A 20,960-nucleotide genomic window follows, 5' to 3' on the forward strand; every position below is an offset into this window, starting at 1 on the left:
GGAAAACTCCAAAAGTTTGCGAAGTGCGGGCTTGCGAGGAGGGCGCCAGAGCCGACACCCGGGGTTGGGGATTAAGGAAGAGGGCTAGGAGGGAGACCCGCCGCCGACGCCTCCTCCCACTCCGCTGCCTCCCCCACCCCCACTCCAGCGAGGCTGGGCGACACTGGGCCTTGGCGCAGCCTAGGGATTGTTCTCCGGAGGGGGACCCAGAGTGGTCCCCGGAGTCAGCGGCGTCCTCTGGGAAGAAGCCTTAGAGGCCTGGGATACTGGCCGCTACAGGTCCTACTACCTTAGCCAGACAGGGCTGACATGGGAGACTTACTTCAAAGGGAAAGACAAGACCCTACATATGTAGCAACAGGGAACAAGTTTAGGCAAGACCCAGTTCCGTGATGCTTTACACAGACTGGATTTTTTCCTATAGGCCATCAGCAGCAAGGAGAGAGGGGTGGTCCGCGGAGGCTTCCAGGAAGAGGCAAGGGGGATTTGACCCTTGGTTGGCCCATCCAGAACACTTTGGGCACTAACAGGCACTGTCCTGGGCACTGGGGATTACAACACAAGGAGGCAGTAGGTTGTGTCCCCCATCTAGGGTTTACAGTCCACCGTCTTGTCCTTAATTCGTCTATTCTGTGTCTGTCTCATTCATTAAATCATGCATCCAAGAAAACATTAACTGAGTAATCAGTTCTGTATCAGGCCTCCTGGATACAAAGTCAAATAAGACATTGTCCTTACATTCCAGAAGCTCAGATATGTCCAAAGTCAAATAAGACATTGTCCTTACATTCCTGAAGCTCAGATATGTTGGGACAAGTAAACAGATAACTCCCCTACCCAGGGTGACAAGTACCCTGCAATGTGCATAGGAGGGCACCTACCCCAGCCTGGGTGGAGCAAGGATCAAGGAAGGCTTCCTGGAGGAGGAGGTACCTAAGGTGAGACAAAGGCTTCAGCCTCTACTCCTCTTCCTGGCTGTGCCCTGGAAACTTGCCTACCCCTTCTAGCTAGACCTTCCATTCTGTCTTCCTAATTGTTGCAGATTAATTGGCATAAGGTGGAGCTGTTAAATGTGGCACCTTTGGCTATTTTGAGGGGTGAGATTTGCAGGCCTCTGGCTCCAAAACCCAATTTCATTGGTGCAGTGAGTAGATCCAATTCCCTATGCAGGGCTGGCATATGACCTGAATAAAGGCTTATGTACAAACCCCAGAAGGGCAGGTATTAATTTTTTTTTTAATTTTTATTTGTAATTAAACTTTGGTTGACATACAATATATTAGTTTCAGATGTACAACAAAGTGATTTGACAATTATATACATAACCAAACGCTCACCTCAGTAAGTATAGTTACCAGCACAGAAATACAACTGTCAGGTAGACCTGAATTTTTGCATCAATAGATCAAGGCAATTTGGGCCACTCCTCACAAAGCCCAGTTACCAGAAGGTTAGCTCAGTGAATCTAGAAACCCCTTGAAGAGGGGATGGTGTAACAAGTTTTTCAGCCAAGAAACATTGAGATATTGTCCCCCCACAATAGGGCCAGCCTTGAGCTTAAGGATTCAGGTTATCCTGTCTCTCCTACAACCAGAGCTGAACTATGTTTCCCCCAGCTGCTTTTGGGATACTGCTTCTCTGTGATCTCTCTTGGGTTCAGATAGCCTCTCTTCAAGCTGGGCCTAAAAACAGCAACTACTTCATTAGTGCCAGACACCGTTGTAAACATTTTACCTTTATTAGCTCCCTTAATACAATCAATGGGATGTCTGCTCATCCACCTAGGATCCTAGTCTTTAGTTGGTTCCCAAACACCTCAGTCACACATTCACAGACCAACCATCTTGGATTTACTCCCACACCTGTTTTGGGTGGGTTTTTCTAACTCTCAGGGACCACCCTTATTTCCAGGTTCTTGTGGGAAACTCTCTTGATGCTCACAGAGATTTCCATCCAGCATAGGCACCTTCCATTCCCTTCCTTCCAGTGACCTTCAAGCCTAGGGTAATGCAGACCCCTAGTTACTAGTCTCAGGAAACTGCACTTTGTGGTTTCCCTACACCCTGCCTACTCCCTTACAACAAAGTCCCTTTATTCAGTTCTCACATTATTCTAATTGGAGTGTGTTCTCTCTTTCCTGCCGGGACCCTGATTCAAGCTCGGCAAACAGCATCCATTCCCCCTCCAAGCACCCAACGTTCCCCTTTTAGGAAACAGTCAGTAAGAGAGAGCTGCAACAGTGGTTTCCAGGTTGAGTTGGTGGCAGCAGGAGTACACTGGACTACACAGTGGCAAAGCAGACAAGAGGTGACAAGAGCCTGACAGTGCAAGGGTGCTGGGCTAGGGAGAAGTAAATCTGGGAGTTCATGGAGGTAGAATAGACTGGCATGGCCTCCAACAAGCTGTGAGTATTGAGGAAAGAGTCAACCCACATCTTCAAAAAATAGATTCTCAATTCTACTTCCCCCACCAGCTACTGCCCCATTTCTCTTTGCGTGCCTTAGCAAAGTTCCTCAAAATAGCTATCTGTACTAACTGCCTATAATTTCTCTCCTCCCTTTCTCTTCTTAAACCCCTCTAGGCAGTCTTTCACCCTCACACTCCACTGAAACTATTCTTGTCAAGGTCAAAGTCATCAATGACCTAATAGTTATTCTCACTTCCCCTCTAACTCAACCTTTCAGTAGCATTGGACCAGGTTGATCACTCCTTCCCTCTGAATATACTTTCTTCACTTGCATTATGGAGACCATACTCTCCATGTTTTCCTTCTACCTCACCGGTTTATCCTCTCTCCAACAATTCTTTTACTTATTTATTTTTTATTTAGAGAGCAGAGGAGGGGCAGACAGAGAGGAAAAGAGAGAGAGAATCCTAAACAGGCTCCACACTGTCAGCACAGGGCCCAACGTGGGGCTCAAACTCACGAACTCCAAGACCTGAGCCGAAATCAAGGGTCAGATGCTCAACTGCCTGAGCCACCCAGGCGCCCCTCCAATAATTCTTAAAACTAGAGTGACTACAGAAAGTGCTCCTCTTGTCTTTTCTATCATCTTCATTTCTTTGATGACCTTGCCCTGGCTTGATATACCATCTATCTACCAATAACACCTCAATTTTTTAATCTCCAACCTAGGCCTTTCTCTAGAATTCCAGACTCAAATGTCTTTCTCCTTGACATCCCTGGGATGTCTAACAGACACCTCCAACCCAACATGTCCCAAGCAATATTGGATAGTGCCCCCCAAACCTGTTCTACTTGGCAGCCTTCCCTATCTCAAGTGATGAGTAGTTTCTTCCACTTTCTCAGGCCAAAATTGGAGCCATCCTTGACTCTCCACATCCTGGGTCTCCTCTCACATCAACATCTCACTGCTGCTCTCCTGGTCCCAACCACCATCTTACTCACCCAGATCACTGCAACAGTGTCCAACCAATCTCTGTTTCCACCTCTGCCTCCTGACAGTCTATTATCAACATGGCAGTCAGAGTGATCCATTTAAAATATGTTAGACGTCAATCCTCTGCTCAAAACCATTCAGTGTCCTCATCTCACAAACATAAAAAGCAAAGTCCTTACTTAGGCAAAGGCCTATGAACCTGTTATCTGAACCCCCTTTCCTTCCCTCCCTAGCCCATTCTGCTCCAGCCAGGATGGCTTTGTTACTCCTCTTCCGACATGTCAGCCACATGCCTGTCTCAAGGCATTTGCACTGTTTCCTCTTTCTGACATACTCTTCCACTAGATATCCACATGGCTAAATCCCTATAAAATATCACCTTCTCAGTAAGACCTATCCTGACATGCCCTATTTAAAATTACAGCTCTTCCTCACCCCAAGCTCTCCTACAAGCCTGCTCAATTTTGTTTCATAGCGCTTATCACTTTCTAAAACACATAGTTTATTTTTTATTTTGTTTATTGTCTGGGAGAAGGAAGTTAACCAAGAGTCCTACTGCAGACATGCTGAGCAAGAATTGAGGATGGAAGTGAATGAGGCTTGGGGGAATATGAAGGGTGGGGACACACTACAAACTGGGAGAAGATATTTGTTCCATATATAACTGGCTAAGGATTAATATCCATAACACGTAAAGAACATCTTCAAATCAATTAGAAAAAAAAAAAACAATCTGTATTTGTTTTCTATTGCAGTTGTAACAATTTACAGCAAACCTAGTGGCTTAAAGCAACACAAACTTATGGTTTTACAGAAATCCAAACTGGATCTCACTGGATCTCAAGTGTCAGCAGCGCCATGTTCCTTCATGAGGCTCTAAGGAAAAATTTGTTTCCTTGCCTTTTCCAGCTTCTAGAGGCTGCCCACAGTCCCCTGATCTTGGCTCCCTTTCATCTTTAAAACCCGCTATCACATCACTCAGACTTCTGCTTTCATCATCCCATCTCTGCCTCTTCAGTCTTCCTCTTTCACTTATAAGGACCCTTATGATGACATGGGACCCATCCAGATAATTGAGTATATTCTCACCATCTCAAAATCATTAATTTAATCACATCTGCAAAATCAGTGTGTATACACATTACCTGGGGATCTTGTTAAATGCAGATTTTGATTCTGTAGGTCAGGAATGAGACTGCATGTCCAACAAGCTCTTTGCTAGTCCACTGGCTACACTTTGAGTAAGAAGGTTCTCAATGTATTTAGAGATGCATGTATAATGATAAAACTACTTTTTCTTTTTAAACAAAAAGCAAAAATAAACACAGAATTCAGAATAAATACCATTACCTCTGGTTGGAGGAGTGGCTGGAATAGGTAGATGAAATAGTCCTGATGATGTTTTCTTAAACCGGCTATTGGGTTCATAAGTATTCATTATAGTTTGTAACTTACACGTGTTACATATATTATTTTCCACGTCAAGTATTAAAAGGACAATGAAAACTATACAAAAATAAAATAATCAACGAAGAAGCTAGGTGGCGTCAAAGGCCTGGGCAAATAAAGAGGTTAGTCCTGCAGCGCTACACTCAACTGTACCTTACAGATATAACTACCCATAACAGCGTTAAATTTATTAAACTCAGTACTGGGTGACCAGTACTGAGGGTGACGGAAGTCCACCCTATCAGGCTTATTCGTTTGAGCTCAACTAAGGAGTTGGTTTTGTACTTAATATCCAAATTTCTCAGACTTGCTGGGTTTTTTGAACCACCCGACATCCCTACTAACAATACATATTTCAAAGAGGCTCCCGTATAGATCCCGATCAGTGCGTATAAAGAAGCGGCCCGGAAATCAGTATTTTATAGGTTCGCCTGCATTCAGCCCCACTTGACAGGAAGGATCCACCCGCCCTCCTGGGGGCTACCTGGCGGTAGCGAGCGACCGCAATTACCCAGCCGGTCTCCCGTCCGCCGGATCCGGAAAACTTCCCACCAGGTGGGAGGAACCCGACGATGAATTAGCACGGTAAACCCCATCAAACAGGCGCAGCAGTCACCCGTCTTCCCCAGGACTGGCTTCCTCAGCTTCTATGGGCAGACACTCCCGAGAGTCCCTAAGGGCATCGGCCTGAATGAGAAGAAATGATTACCGCACTAGGGGATATATTTCTGGTAACTTAAGACCTCGTGGAAATTTAAAACAAAAAACAAAACCAAAAACACCTCGCTGTGTCGCCCCCGGCCCGCTGCCCCACCTCCGGCCTTTCTTCAGTACTTCTCCCACTCGGCTTCAGCCAACGAGAAAAGAAGAAACGCGAGATAGATGCATGGGGCGTGGCTATACTCTGACCAATGGGAATCAAGGGCGTGGCCTTGAGCCTTTCTTTCATTGGCCCAGGGGCCCCAGGGCGGCCTGCACTTCGGCTCCCAAGCGGAAGCCGCGCCGCCACTGGTCTGTGCTTTTAGCTTTGGGTCTTGCGGCACCGGGAGCCGCCATCATGGTGCGGAAGCTTAAGTTCCACGAGCAGAAGCTGCTGAAGCAGGTGGACTTCCTGAACTGGGAGGTCACTGACCACAACCTACACGAGCTGCGCGTGTTGCGGCGTTATCGGCTGCAGCGGCGGGAGGACTACACGCGCTACAACCAGCTGAGCCGGGCTGTGCGTGAGTTGGCGCGGCGCCTGCGCGACCTACCCGAGCGCGACCCGTTTCGCGTGCGCGCCTCGGCCGCGCTGCTGGACAAGTTGTATGCTCTCGGCCTGGTGCCCACGCGCGGCTCGCTCGAGCTCTGCGACTTCGTCACGGCCTCGTCCTTCTGCCGCCGCCGACTGCCCACCGTGCTCTTGAAGCTGCGCATGGCGCAGCACCTCCAGGCCGCCGTGGCCTTCGTGGAACAGGGCCACGTGCGCGTGGGCCCCGACGTGGTCACTGACCCCGCCTTCCTTGTCACGCGCAGCATGGAGGACTTTGTCACCTGGGTAGACTCGTCCAAGATCAAGCGGCACGTGCTGGAGTACAATGAGGAGCGCGATGACTTCGATCTGGAGGCCTAGCCGACCGATCTGGAGGCCTAGCCGATCGTCCCTGCCTTTCGAGGATGGGAAAGCTGAGACCTGATGCTTGAGATTCTGTGAGGGCGCTTGCCCCAAGAGTGTATCGGCCAAGTCGTTGGTTCTTAAGAACTTTGTCCCTCAGCAGCAGGTCACGCACAGAGCCAAAGGGTACGGCCGTTTTCCATAAACTTTTCTTGGTCCTTGGACTATTGATAATTACATTACTGATTTAAGAGACAATGGGAAGCGGTTTTGTGCTGCACTGCGGAATTGTTAGATTATGTACCTGAAACATTGTAGTGCGAAGGAACTTTGAGCCCCTCCCCTCCCCCTAGCTTTCCCTTTATTATCTTGTAGCAGGACAGTTTGGTTAAACCTGTTTAATTCGAGTACTTGCTCTTGTTTTGTGATTAAGCTATGTACAGACGATGGAGAGTCTGGTCTCAAGTTTTCATAAAATGGGTGAGATTAGTATTCAGGGACCCACCCGTGCCTAAAGGAATGCTTTCCTAATGCCAATAAATGGCCCAACTTTTGTAAGAGCAAATTTTTGTCTGTCTGTTTTTCTCACGTAGGTTCACATCTGGGCTCCTTGGCTCAAGAACCCAGTAGAAAAGAACTGGGTCAGCAGCGACCTGCCTGTGGTGAGGCCTGCCACAGGGGCGCATGTGGAGGTTGCAGGATGTTGTACAGGGCTGGGCAAATTTGTCAGTTTACCAATCCCTTCCTGGGAATGAGTGTTTTGGCAGAGATCTTCCCCACAGGACTTCCTGTTGATATTCCAGCCCCAGGAAATACCATATTAGAGGGCTGAAGTGTTTGCTGTTAGCTTGCCTAAGGAAATAATCACCCTGTAGCTTGGCCATCTAGCGGTTAGAAGAGGCCCAGGAGGTTTCCTGGAAATGGTCTTCGTGGTAGGGAATTGGAGAGTAGGGAGACTACCTCTTTTTACCCAAGACTTGCACGAGGAGAATAAATAGACTGCCAAGACCAGTGGATTGACTTTTATGTATGCCTTCTCCATTTCCCCAGGTGAAAGGCAGCATTTGGTAGAGAAACAAAGGGCAGGTTGACACTAGCAAACGCCTCTCGTATGTGTCAGACACAGCTGTAAGTGCATTACATGTTTTAATCTGTGTAATACTTCCAACAGTGCTATGAAGCGGGGAATCCAATTATCCTCTACTTTTCAGATGAGGAAACTGAGGCAGAGATGGGTCAAACTGCCCAAGACTGCATAGCCAGTAAGTGGCAGAGCTGGCATCATGCTCCCTTTAAAAGACTGTCAATGTTGGCACAGCCAGCCCTTGGGACAGGTAGGGGTTTAGAGAGAATCCCTGAATTTGAGTTTCCAAGCCAGCAGAGAAAGAGCAGCACCAGGCAATCTGATTCGTCCCCAGCAAGGTGCTGTATAAAGGTTTGAGCAAGGAGCAAGCACTCAGCTTAACACTCACTGAGGCCCTACCTCAGTGGCTACCATTTGTTCCTCCCAACAACCCTGCAAGGTAGGTCATGATATCCCTGCCTTTTCAGCTTCAGAAAGAATTGTAAAGGCTGGGGTTCAATTCCAGAGTTGACTCTAAAGGCCATGTTCTTTTCGGTGCCATTCCTTTAGAAATGGAAGGAGGGGGGCACCCAGGTGGCTCAGTCAGTTGAGCAATTGACTCTTGATTTCAGCTTGGGTCATGCTTCGGGCTCCATGCTGAGTGTGAAACCTGCTTAAGATTCTATTTCTCCCTCTGCCCTTCTCCCTCTCTTTTCTTCTAATTTTTTTTTTTTTTTACATTTATTTATTTTTGAGAAACAGAGTGAGACAAAGTGTGAGCAGGGGAGGGGCAGAGAGAGAAGGAAACAGAATCCGAAGCAGTCTCCAGGCTCTGAGCAAGCAGTCAGCCCAGAGCCTGATACGGGACTCGAACCCACGAACTGTGAGATCGTGACTTGAGCCGAAGTTGGACACTCGACCACTGAGCCACTCAGGAGGCCCTCTTTTTTCTTTTTTAATTTTTTTTTAAACATATATTTATTTTTGAGAGACAGAGCATGAGCAGGGGAGGGGCAGAGAGAGAGGGAGACAGAATCTGAAACAGGCTCCAGACTCTAAGCTGTCAGCACAGAGCCCAATGTGGGGCTCAAACTCAAGAATCACTAGATCATGACCTGAGCTGAAGTCAGACACTTAACCAACTGAGCCACCCAGGCGCCCCTCTCTCTCTCTTTAAAAAAAAAAAAAAAGAGAGAGAGAAATCCTACTCCTCAGCACTGAGCTTTGGTGGCTGGGCACAATCTCAGCCCATTTGAGAAATGTCCTTAGGGCTCCCAGGATTGGGGATTTCATGGAGAGTTTGGTGCTGTAAAAGCCACCACTGGCTCCTATCAGACTGCACAGGACAAGGAAACAGATTTGCCCTTTGGAGTAGTTAGATCCTGCACCTGTAGCCCAAATGGATACAACTTCAAAGTTCTCTTGGAGGAGATTGGGTTTAGGAATTTAGGAGTAAAATACAAGATTCTTTAGAAAAGCCTTTCACTCTTTGCAGGGAAGACAAGAAATAACCTGTAACCAGAAAAATTGGGCTTAAAAAAAACCCAAAAAACAAAAAACAAAAAAAACCTATGCCAGATTTAGAAAGCAAGTTCTGGAGCCAGACTGCCTACTCTGAATCGTGGCTTCTATGCTTAACTAGCCATGTAACATTGGTTATTTTACTTAGCCTTCCTGTGCCTCCATTTTCTGTATTGCAAATAAGTAGAAATATGAGATAGGTGAAAAGAATGGGGAATTATTGCTGAATAGGTACAGAGTTTCTGTTTGGGGTAATGAAAAAATTTTGGAAATAGTGGTGATGGTGAATACAACATGGTAAATGTAATTAACACCATGGAGTTATACACTTAAAAATGTTTAAAATGGGGGCACCTGGGTGGCTCAGTCGGTTAAGCGTCCGACTTCGGCTCAGGTCATGATCTCGCGGTTCGTGAGTTCAAGCCCCACGTCGGGCTCTGTGCTGACAGCTCAGAGCCTGGAGCCTGTTTCAGATTCTGTGTCTCCCTCTCTCTCTCTGACCCTCCCCCATTCATGCTCTGTCTTTCTCTGTCTCAAAAATAAATAAACGTTAAAAAAAATTTTTTTTTAATGTTTAAAATGGCAAATATTTTTAATATATATATTTTTTTGAGAGAACATGAGCAGAGGACGGGTAGAAAGAGGGGTGGACAGAGGATCCAAAGCAGGCTCCATGATGAAGGCAGAGAAAAAATGGTAAATTTTATGTTACAGTTTACCACAATATTTTTTAAGTTTTATTTATTTATTTAAGTAATCTCTACACCCAGCATGGAGCTCAAACTCACAACCCTGAGATCAAGAGTCACATGCTCTTCCAAATGAGCCGGCCAGGCGCCCCCACAATTTTTAAAAAGTGAAAAAAAAAAATGGGAATGGTTAATAATAATACATTAAAAATTATGGAGGGGGGCACCTGGCTGGCTCAGTCTGTAGAACAGGCAACTTGATGTCAGGGTCGTGAGTTAGAGCCCCACATAGCTGTGGAGCCTACTTAAAAAAAAAAAAAAAAAGTTAATGGAGCACCTGCATGGCTCAGTCAGTTAAGTGTCTGACTCTTGATTTTGGCTGGGGTCATGATCTTACAGTTTCATGAGTTCAAGCTCTGAGTCAGTCTCGGTGCTGACACTGCAGAACCTGCTTGAGAGTCTCTCTCTCTCTCTCTCTCTCTCTCTCTCTCTCTCTCTGCCCCTTCCCCGCTCAGCTCCCCCACTGTCTCTCTTAAAATAAATTAATAAACTTTTTAAAAAGTTTTAAAAAATTATGGAGAGAATTAAATGGTTTAATTCCTACAAAGTGGTTAAAGGAGCACCTTGCATGGGTTAAAACCTAAAGCTTAGAGGAAGGCAAACAAACAAACAAAAAAAAAGACCTTAAAATTCAGCCCCTCCTTTCTTTCCCTCCCCAGGTCACAAAAGAAACTTGCAGGAAAGGTAGGGAGCTAGACTTGTTACAAAAAAGCCTAATGGATGAAAAAAAATGTATATACACAGTGGGCAGGAGGGCAAATTGATACACCCTCTCAGTCAACTTTACAATATGTATCAAGAACCTTAGAAACATACATTATATACCTTCTGACCTAGAAATGTCATTTGCAAGAATTTAGCATAAGTAAATTATGGGTCTTTGCAAAAAAATAGCTACGGGGATCTTCATCACAGTATTTATAATACAGAATAATAGCGAAAAATTGAAAATGTGTCCCAAGGGGACTGGTTAAGTTATTGGATATCCTCAGGGTGCCTGGGTGGCTCAGTTGGTTGAGCATCTAACTTGGGCTCAGGTCATGATCTCATGGCTCATGAGTTCCAGCCCCTCATTGGGCTCTCTGCTGTAAGCTCAGAGCCTGTTCTGGATCCTCTAGGCCCCTCTCTCTCTGCCCCTCCCCCACTTGCGCACACACCCTCTCTCTCGCTCTCAAAAATAAATAAAACATTTTAAAAATAGTATTGGATATCCTTATGATGAAACACAACCATTAAAAATTATGGTAGCAAGATAGCCCATCCCTTCCACATCTGGAGTGGGCCCAAGGTGCTGCTGGTCACACTTTGAGAAGCACAAGCCTTGTGCCTAGTCCAGTGCTTGGCACAGAGCCAGCACCACCACAAACGCTCCAGATCATCTCCCAACAACTGAGAGGGTGGGAGGCTGACTGGCTGCAGGCAAGAGTGGGCAAAAAGAAAGAGAAGCAGGGGCCTAGCCCTGCTGATGACTTAAAAGTGTGACTTGAGGCACGTCCTCTTGTGCTGGGCCTCACTCCCTCTCCTCTCTTAAATAGCAGAAGGCTGAACCACACTCTGCTCTTAAAGTTTTTGCTGTGGAGGAGAGGATATAAAAGAGTGCAGTCAACACTTAAAAAGAGGCAGCAAAGAAATTAGAGGTGCTTTGCCTGGCCCAGCAATCCTCAGCCCTGACCCAGGATGAAAGCTGTATGAACGTTAGGACAGATCTTGGTCTTCGCATCTGAGAATGGCCCCCACTGTCAGTCCCCAGGGAAGTTTCCAGAGGATATCCTCCTCCCCACCAGCCCCCACCACCATCCAGGGCTGGGACTCTTCCTAGCATGGGGAGGGGGCAATGTAGAGGTGAACCAAGTCACCCATTCAGCTCACCGGCTGAAAATCAGGAGCAAAACGAGATCCCTTAAAATACAGAGCAGGCAATGTCTGGTGGGCTAAAGATTAGGAACTTTGGACTCAGGAAGACCTGGATTAAAATCATGGGCATGCACTTTGGTCTGCAAGAAAGAGACCATCTTGGGCTCACCTAATTAGAAGTCGATTTATTCATTTATTTATTTGTTTATTTATTTATTTATTTATTTTTAATGTTTATTTTTGAGAGAGAGAGAGAGACACAGAGTGCGAGTGGGGGAGGGGTAGAGAGAGAGGAAGACACAGAATCCGAAGCAAGCTGGAGGTTCCCAGCTGACAGCACAGAGCCCGACGCCGGGCTCGAACTCATGAACCGCTAGATCATGACCTGAGCTGAAGTCCAGCACTTAATCGACTAAGTCACCCAGGGACCCCAAAGTCAACTTACTCACGATATGTCAGTCAGTTAAGGGAAAGGTGATCTTAAAACAAGAAGTTAAGCACTAATAAAACAAGATTTTTGATGATTTACCGTACATGGATGATCTCACTTAACTATAACCACCTTGGAGGTAGTTACTATTATTAGCCACATTTTACAGAGGGGGAAACTGAAGCATATGGAGGTGAAATAACTCACATGGCCACAGAGCCAGCGGGTAGCTGAGTCTGGATTTGGACCCAAGCCATCCAGCTCCAGAACGCAAGACTCTAACCTCTCTGACATGCTTCCTCTCACCCAGAGCTGAGCCCTAGGGACAATGTAGAGGTGAACCAAGGGCACCTTGGTTCCTTCCTCTCACCCAGAGCTGAGGTGAGGAATGGAGGAGAGGAAGTGTGGCTCCTCTGAGCTTTAGGGTCTCCTATGACTGCAGTTTCTGCATCCTGGCTCATGTGACAACTGTTAATACATGACTTTGTCACTCTCTCAAGTCAGAGTCTCCCTCCTGCTGAAGAATCCCTCTCCTACAGGGTGTCTCCAAGTGGGCAGTGAGAAGCTCTGGTCCTCAAGATGGCTGAGAGGGTGAAGGGCCTAGGCCTTACATCACATCAAATTACATCAGGAGAAAGCTGTTCCCTTTCCAATTCTCTTTCACTTCCAGTAACCTCAAGAGGAATGTCTTGGCTGGGGGACTGGACTTGAACACGTGTGTAATTCTTATTTACCTCCTCCCCTTTTTGAGAACAGTAAGCCCTCCCTGCCACCACTTTAGCGCCAGCCTTGCTCACTGGCCTCCTGATCCATCACTGCCCGTTTCAGTTCCCCACTGAGTGGCCAGTGTTTGAGCTCTTTCAAACTCAAATTTGGTTATCTCATAACTTTGAAGACCTCCATCTGCAATGCAGGTAAAATCCAAACTCCCCATTGCGGCCTACAGGCTTCGGTGTCCCGCCTGCCTCTGTGACTTCATCTTCCCACCGCTTCTCCCTCCTCCCTGCCTTCTGTCTACCCCTCACACAAAGCCTCTCTGGAAATGGGGTCAGTCTCCCTGTCCTCATGACTGGCTCCTTTTCGTCATTCAGGTCTTGACTCAAATGTCATCTCTGAGAGGAGTTCCCTGAACACTGGCCCCAGGACCCACCCCACTTGCTTTCTACCCAGTCACCTGAGCTCCTTAACACCGGTCTGCACTCAGCTATAGCACCTACCTTTTGTCTTTCTCTACTACACAACTGGGCTGTAAGCCCCTGGAGGGCAGGGACTGGGTCAGTCTGAGTCATTTTGGTATTTCCTGTGGCACAGTACCTAACCAACGGTAGGCATTATACACGCATCTGTTGACTGATGACAGAGTGACACTCAGGGCTCCTAATGAGAGCCTCCTCTTTTGGAAATGGCTGGACACCGTCCTGCTCCCAAGCTTCTCTGTGTTAGGTAGGGATTCCTCCTCCTGTGGGCACTTACCGGATGATTTTAGGGGGTGCATAGATTCTACCTTAAATAACATTGAATTATGGAGAGAGAAAGTGGACCTTCCCTTTTCTGTTCTCTTTGGATTTTGCTGATTGTACAAAAGAAAAGTTCTGTTTGTGTTACTCCATGTCACTTCTCCAACACTTGCTAATCTGATTCTTACAAAGTCCTCAGTCTCACAGTTTTCTGCACTTACTAGTATTTAGCTAGATTATAACATATACTATTTTCACAGTGTATATATTTTATAGATACTTTGTTAAAGTGGGAAGTGATTTAAAGAAATGCTACGGTGTTCCTCTTTTAAGTTTATTTATTTTCAGAGAGAGAGGGAGAGACTGTGTGTGTGTGTGTGTGTGTGGGTGGGTGCACGCGCGCGCGCATGCTTGCACACACAGGGGAAGGGCAGGGAGAGGGAGCTAGAATCCCAAACAGGCTCTGCACTGCCAGCGCAGAGCCCAAGGCAGGGCCTGAACTTAGGAACCATGAGATCATGACCTGAGCTGAAATCAATAGTCGGACACTCATCCAACTGAGCCACCCAGGCTCCCCTATTTAGCTTTTTTTTTTTTATTTCATTTTATTTTTTAAAGTTTATTTATTTTTGAAAGAGAGCAAACACAGCAGGGGAGGGGCAGAGAGAGAGGGAGACACAAAATTTGAGCTGTCTGCGCAGAGCCCAACACAGGGCTCGAACCCACGAACCTCGAGATCGTGACCTCAGCCAAAGTGAGACACTTGACTGTCTGAGCCACCCAGGTGCCCCTGTTTAGCCTTTTTAAAATAGTAAATTGATTTAAAGACATTAAGCACAGGTGTATGTGTATGTGTATGTGGCCAGTGTTGTGAAGGTGAGGTGCCAATGGCTATAGTTGGGGAACTAGAACACTGTTCTAGGCAGAGCAGGCCCTTGTGGAACACAGACTGGCTCCAAATGAACCCCTGGGCCAAGTACCATTTAGTTTGCTCTTTTCAGTGATATGAGAAGTTATTCAGCTGAGTATGAATGAGGGACTGGAGCCTTTTTTCCTGGACCTCAGCTCATTTTGCTTTAATGTGTAGGGCCTTTGTTCTTTTCTGTGCGGTTCTGACCACTTAGTGTGACCTCCATAGTCATGGGTAGAGATGGTGGTTCTGGGACACAAAATACTTAATATCCTGATGTCAAAGTTCCCTAGTGAAGTCGGGCCCTGGGCTTTTCTTTGTCTGTCTCATAAATCAGGCAAACATGTGCTATTATTTGAGGATGCATCAAATAAATAACCTAGTGCACAGCCTTGCTCAGTCGGACTACTGAAAGAGTCGGACTACTCACTGGGGCTCCTGGGTGGCTCAATCGGTTAAGCACCAGACTTTGGCTCAGGTCATGATCTTGAGGTTCATATGTTCGAGCCCCGCATCGGGCTCTGTGCTGATAAGAGCCTGGAGCCTGCTTCAGATTCTGTATCTTCCTCTCTCTCTGCCCCTCCCCCACTCATTCTCTCTCTCTCTCTCTCTCTCTCTCTCTCTCAAAAATAAGTAAAATTAAAAAAAAAAATAGAGCTCACCTACATAAATTCTGAGGCCCAAAAAATTGGGTCTTCCAGGACCCCAAGCACCCATTACTCTCTGTATCAGTCTGATCTTCTGTGTTTTTTTGTTCAAATGGATGGTGTCATGTACTTAAAATATGTAGCAAGTAACATCTTGGCATTCCTTGGACTCAAAACGTGTATTTTCTGTAGTGTAGTAATATCCAACTTCTCTGTAAGTCCAACATTCAGCAGTTCAAACGTTTGGCTTGAAAGCTGTGTGATTTTGGTCAAGTACTTAACCTCTCAGAGCTTCAGTCTACTTCCTTGTGTTATTTGGAGATTAAAGGAGATAATGCACGTGAAGCAGTGTCTGGCTCAACGTAAGCATTCAGTAAATGGCTGTCACATCTTTAGTTTGCGTCTCATCAGTCCTCCCTCCAAGAGGTTGCATTCTAATTTGATTATCTCTCCTAAATCTCGGCTGCTTCTCCCCTCCCTACCCCTTTGCTGTAATCCCTTCAAGGAATTCACCAAGGTCTACTGAGTGCTACGTTTTGTGCCAGACGCTGCCTTCTTAAGCAGCAATCAAGCCAGGTCCCTGCCGTTGCCAAGCCCACAGCCGAGTAGGAAAGAGACTCCCAAACTGAGCAAACGGGCTGTAATTGAGGTATGTCGCCGGTGTAGTAACAGCGAAAGGGACGGGAATGTCTAATTGAGACGGGTGTGTGAGGAGTCGGGGGCCGGGGGTGTCGTCCAGGCAACCGGCACTGCCGGCATAGGAGAGAGAGCGGACTGCCTGTACTCCTAAAAAGCGGGCGGATCTGGGGGAAGATTCAGGACCCAGGGCCTGGAGGGCTTTGAATGCCCAGCCCCGAGATCGGGGTTCTTCCCGTTGGCGAAAGGAGCCCCGAGGAGCTTGTGGTCAGGCCTCGGCAGGGCCAAGTCACCGGGCAGGAATGGTCCCGAACAGTGCATCACAAAAGGACCCCTGCCTGGGCCAACCGAAAAAGCGCCAGCCAGTGAAGGCGGAAATAACGGCCCGCGAGCGACCGGACGGCGGCTGCACTCCCGGAATTCACGATGGTGGGCGGAGCCGGAAACTCCCGGCGCGCGGCGGGTGGGCCCGGCGGCGCGGCAGCGGCCAAAAGGGTGGGCCCGGCCCTCCCTGAGCAGCTGATTGGTCTGCCCCGGTCAGCAGTGGCCGCGGCTCCTGGAACTGTCACCTCCTCCTGGTGAGTCCTGGGTTCGAGCCTGGGCCCCGCCGGCTCCCGAATTGCCCTTCGGCGCCCGGCTGCTTCTCCCTCTGGCCGGCTGGTACTCCTGGACTCCCGAGGCGTCCCCTGGAGAGGCAAAGCCAGGCTCAGGCTCCCGTTGGGCGCGCTGCCGCTCTTCTGTTACAGGCGGTCGGGCCAGGACCCCTCAGGGACTTTTTGTGGGGGAGGGGCGAATCGTGCAAGGCCTAGGGGGCCGCGCTCCTAGAGAAAGGCAATGCGGGGCTGTGGCGGGGAGGAGGACCGAGTGGAGCAGGTAGTGTCCCCGGGGCTGGAACCCCGTGGAAGCAGTAGTGGAGGCATAGATCCCCGCCTGGGGAGTGGGAGGCGGGGGCGGCGGAGGGGGGAGGAGGAGGCGGCAGAGGCAGTAGGGGACCCGCGTGAGTCTGGCTGAGACCACCCGGGCTAAGGTCAGGACCCTTGGAGGCAGCCCCATCCAAGGAATGGGTTGAAAGAGCAGGAGCCCGCCAAGAACAGCCACAAAGATACAGAGGGCCGCCCCAGTATCCAAGGCGTGTGTAATGATTTTGTGATTCTTGGCGGAACGGGAGGCCACACCAAGATAAAAGCATGGCAAGGCCTAATGAGTGTATTTCAGATTTGGTCATTACTTTGGCAAGCCGAGGACATCAGGAATTCTTTAAAAGATTGTGTTAAAGAAGTGTTTAGACGTGTACACAAGTACAGGAAAATACGGAAAATAGCATACCATTATGAATCCCACGTAATCATCACCCAGCTCAACCACAAATGGCCACCCTGGTTGCATTACATGTATGTTAAGATTCACTGGGGCACCTGGGTGGCTCAGTCGGTGAAGCCTCCGACTTTGACTCAGGTCAGGATCTCGTGGTTTGTGAGTTGGAACCCCACAATCGGGCTCTGCGAGGACAGCGTGAAGCCTGCCTTGGATCCTGTCCCCCTCTCTCTGCCCCTCCCCAGCTTGCACTCTTTCTCTCTCTCTCAAAAATAAATAAGCATTAAAATTTTTTTAATTAAAAAAAAGATTCACCTCAAAACCATACCAGTAATATGTCAATCTTAAATTTAAGAAAAAGTTCCCTTCATGTTTAATGAGGATAGAGGTTCAGTTTTGCAAGATGAGAAGAGTTCTGGAAATTGGTTGCACAACAATGTGAATGTACGTAACACTACTGAACTGTAACCTAAAATGGTTAAGACGGTAAATTTTATGTCATGAGTTTCTAACCACAATTTTTTTTAAGTTCCTCTCAAATTAAAAAAAAAAAAAATGCTGCAAATTAGGGGGGGGGGTCTGACTTCAAATGTGCAATGAAAAGTAATTCATTGCCAAATAGAGACCCATAATGTTGTTATTAACCATGGAGGCTCTGGAATGAACCTGTTGGTTTTGGTGCTCAGAGCAGTGGGACCTGGCCTGGGGTGGAGTTTAAGCACTGAGGATGCCTTCTGTTTTATACTACACCTAAAGGGTTAGGCCAGCCCAGCTTTGGGAGTCTGATTTCTCCTAAATGTTCTTTTTTCTTACAGTCTGAGGCGCACCTTTAACCCTTAGCTAAGCTCCTATGCCCTTCATACCTTCATTCACAGAAAGGTGAGTGACGTGTGAATTCACCTCTTTCTCTCTACTCCCATTCTTTAGGGCACACCTGGGTACTCTGTCTCCAATCTACTCCATCTCCCAAATGTACCACATATCAGTCTTTCACACACCTTGGTGTTAACTGGTAGGTAGCCTTCTACATCTAGCTCTTTGACAAGTGAGTCCTACATGGGTAGCCCTGAAACCTTCCTTTTGTCCACTCCAAACAAACAAACAGACAAACAAAACAAAATATACAATGAGAAAGCAACTGCCAGGTTTGGGATTGGGGCTCCTCTTGTCTTGCTGTAAGGGCCCAGGACCAGTATTTCTCCTGGAGCTAAATTTTCTAACGTAAGTTGGCATTTATTAGAAAGTTAAACAACAATTGGGTAAAATCTGCATCAGCAAGTTATATTAGAGGGACCCCTGGGTGACTCAGTCAATTAAGCATCCAACTTTGGCTCAGGTCATGATCTCATTGCTCATGGGTTCGAGCCCTACATCGGGCTCTGTGCTGACAGCTCAGAGCCTGGAGCCTGCTTCAGATTCTGTGTCTCCCTCTCTCTGCCTCTCTCTGTAAGAATAGATAAACATTAAAAAAAAAATTTTTTTAAAGGGAAAATTATATTAGAGGGGTGCCTGGCCGCCTCAGTTGGTGGAACACGCTATTCTTGATCTTGTGGTGAGTTCAAGCCCCACATTGGGTGTAGAGCTTACTTAAAAAAATAAAATAGGGACACCTGGGTGGCTTAGTCAATTAAGTGTCCAACTCTTGATTTTGAATCAGGTCATAATCTCAGGGCTATGGGATCAAAGCCCCACGTCAGGCTTTGAATTGAGTGTGGAGCCTGCTTGATATTCTCTCTCTCTCCCATAGCCCTCTCCCCTGCTCACGCCGTTGTCTCTCTCTCTAAAATAAAATAAAATAAAATAAAATGTGTGCATTTTTTAAAAAGTTATATTAATATTAAAAGTTATTGAGTAATGGCTATTTAGAACTACTCAGGAAAAAATTAGGTACTTGATCACATCACTGGACATCAATGATGGTAAAAAGAAATTAGTGACGGGCTACTGGTGATGAATGACAAAGCAAAAGTTAGCAGGGTGAACTTGATTTGTCTTGATGTATATATAAGTTTATATCGGTACACTGAGAGCTATCAAGATGATAATTATTGAAATATCTGCAGGAATTAATGTTATGCTCATATATAACTCGTTTACCCTTTAACTTCCTCTCTCCCCATGGAAACAGTTGTGATTTTGGATCAAGTGAGTTTTTTTTAGGAATGTAGCCATCATGTTACATCATAACTGCCTGTACACAGGAGGTGATATGAAATGAATGAACCATTTTCTTATGTTTTCCTTTGTAGGGAAGATGGAAGAGCTGAGTCAAGCCCTGGCCAGTAGCTTTTCTGTGTCTCAAGATCTGAACAGCACAGCTGCCCCACACCCCCGCCTGTCCCAGTACAAGTCCAAGTACAGTTCCTTGGAGCAGAGTGAGCGGCGCCGCCGACTATTGGAACTGCAGAAATCGTAAGGGATGCTTTAACTCTTTGCTTTCTCTTTCCAGGCTGGGAGCCTCCAATCAGGAGGCTCTAGGCTTGTTTCTTCAAAGTAGACCCTTAGTAGGTACACCTTGCCCATGAGGTTGGGAGGGGTAAATCCTGGCAGAGGTAGACATCCTTTATACCCAGAGCTTAGGAAAAGATGGAGACGTAGGGAAAGGCTGAAGTTTGAAAGCAAAAGCTCAGTTATTTGGTTAAATTTTTCTTTTTTCCCTGGCAGCAGCATTGAGCTTTGCGATTTAGGGACTTGGGAAGGCCACACCCAGACTTCCACTCCCCACATTCCCTGTGTGGCTTCTGCACTCTGAATCCTGGCATTGGTGTGGTCTTCCTGTCTGCCTTCAGCCTGAATGTTTCCGTGGAGCCCTTGAGAATTCAATACAAATAATTCCACAGGGAATCTGAGGAAATGTCTTCCATACACTTAATTCTCAATGCCAAGATGAGCAAGCAGGGGAAGAGAGCAGGATAGGAGTGTCTGAGGCTGGGCTGCTCTGAAATCAGGGCCTATCCTTGTATTCTGAGTACAACACAGGCCTTTTCTGGGTAATAAGGAATAGAGGATTAGAAAGAACTAATTTTTTTTTAATGTTTATTTATTTTTGAGCGAAAGAGGGGATGGGGGAGGAGGGGCAGAGAGAGGAGGACAGAGGAAGTAGGCTCTGCATTGACAGCAGAGAGCCCAACGCAGGGCCCACATTCATGAACCTCTAGATCATGACCTGAGACAGAGTTGGATGCATATCCAGCTGAGCCACCAGGTGCCCCCTTCCTTATTCTTGAATTAAAACACCATCGTGCTTTCATATGCCTCTCTGGTGTGCACCCTCACGTGAATGTGCAAGAACTCATGTGTCTGAGAGTATCTGAGGAGAACTGGCTGAGCTGGTCTCACTGCCTCCGTAGTGGATTTCTTGCCTTAGCATTGAGGGAACCAAGTGCAGGAGGTTACGAGGTATCTACAGATCACTTTGGAACAATTAGGTTCCAAACGGTTTTTATTCTTTCTTAACTAATTGCCCAAGCTTTCTAGAATACGTAGTTTTTTTCAAAAGAGAGAAGGATAACAATAAAGCAAAAACAAGTAAAAGATAGATTAAATCGTAAGCTAAGAGGCCTGTTTTGAAATTTAGATAAGAACTAGAAGAAGGCCTGGCCGCTCCTCAGAAAGCTATGGAAGTTGGAAAATCCCAGAAGTGGTCCTTGTTTTAAACTCCTCACCACGTCTCAGTGATTCTTCTCTTCAATCACCCAGGGCCTTTGGACTAGATGCCTGCCAGGCAGGAAAGTGTCAGCTCTCACCTGGGTAGAGGTGTGGGAGTCTGGAATGGGGTGGGTGGGAGTGGGGTCGGCTTTTCCAGCTAGTGAACCTTGAAAATTCCTTTCAACGTTTTACTTTGCCCGTTTTTAAGAAATTCTGAGGAAGGCTGAGTGGGTTCAGAGGGTGCTTCCTATCTAGGACCAGTGAGGGGGCCATGACTAGTTTAGCCT

At 47.0% G+C, this 20,960-nt stretch overlaps 2 protein-coding genes across 9 annotated transcripts in view; both read left to right on the forward strand.

The window, feature by feature from the left end:
- Positions 1-20,960, forward strand: part of SNUPN (snurportin 1) — a 35,879-nt gene that overhangs the window by 829 nt on the left and 14,090 nt on the right. Inside the window, exons 1-3 of one of the 8 annotated variants that reach the window (XM_060618004.3) lie at positions 15,603-15,724; positions 17,841-17,904; positions 19,275-19,437. In XM_060618004.3, coding sequence (XP_060473987.1) covers positions 19,280-19,437 — 158 coding nt within the window. In that variant the 5' untranslated portion in view covers positions 15,603-15,724; positions 17,841-17,904; positions 19,275-19,279. Of the gene's footprint in view, positions 1-15,599; positions 15,725-16,147; positions 16,290-16,352; positions 16,372-16,401; positions 16,585-17,840; positions 17,905-19,274; positions 19,438-20,960 lie in introns of those variants that run through there. The other 7 variants (XM_060618000.3, XM_060618005.2, XM_060618003.3 and 4 more) reach the window with 7 other exon arrangements.
- On the forward strand, positions 5,819-6,462 carry IMP3 (IMP U3 small nucleolar ribonucleoprotein 3). The gene has a single exon (XM_060618009.3). The coding sequence runs from the start codon at positions 5,908-5,910 to the stop codon at positions 6,460-6,462; it is 555 nt and encodes a 184-aa protein (XP_060473992.1). The 5' UTR covers positions 5,819-5,907.

Source organism: Panthera onca, chromosome B3 (assembly GCF_046562875.1).
Source record: "Panthera onca isolate mPanOnc1 chromosome B3, mPanOnc1 haplotype 2, whole genome shotgun sequence".
Lineage (NCBI taxonomy): Eukaryota > Metazoa > Chordata > Mammalia > Carnivora > Felidae > Panthera > Panthera onca.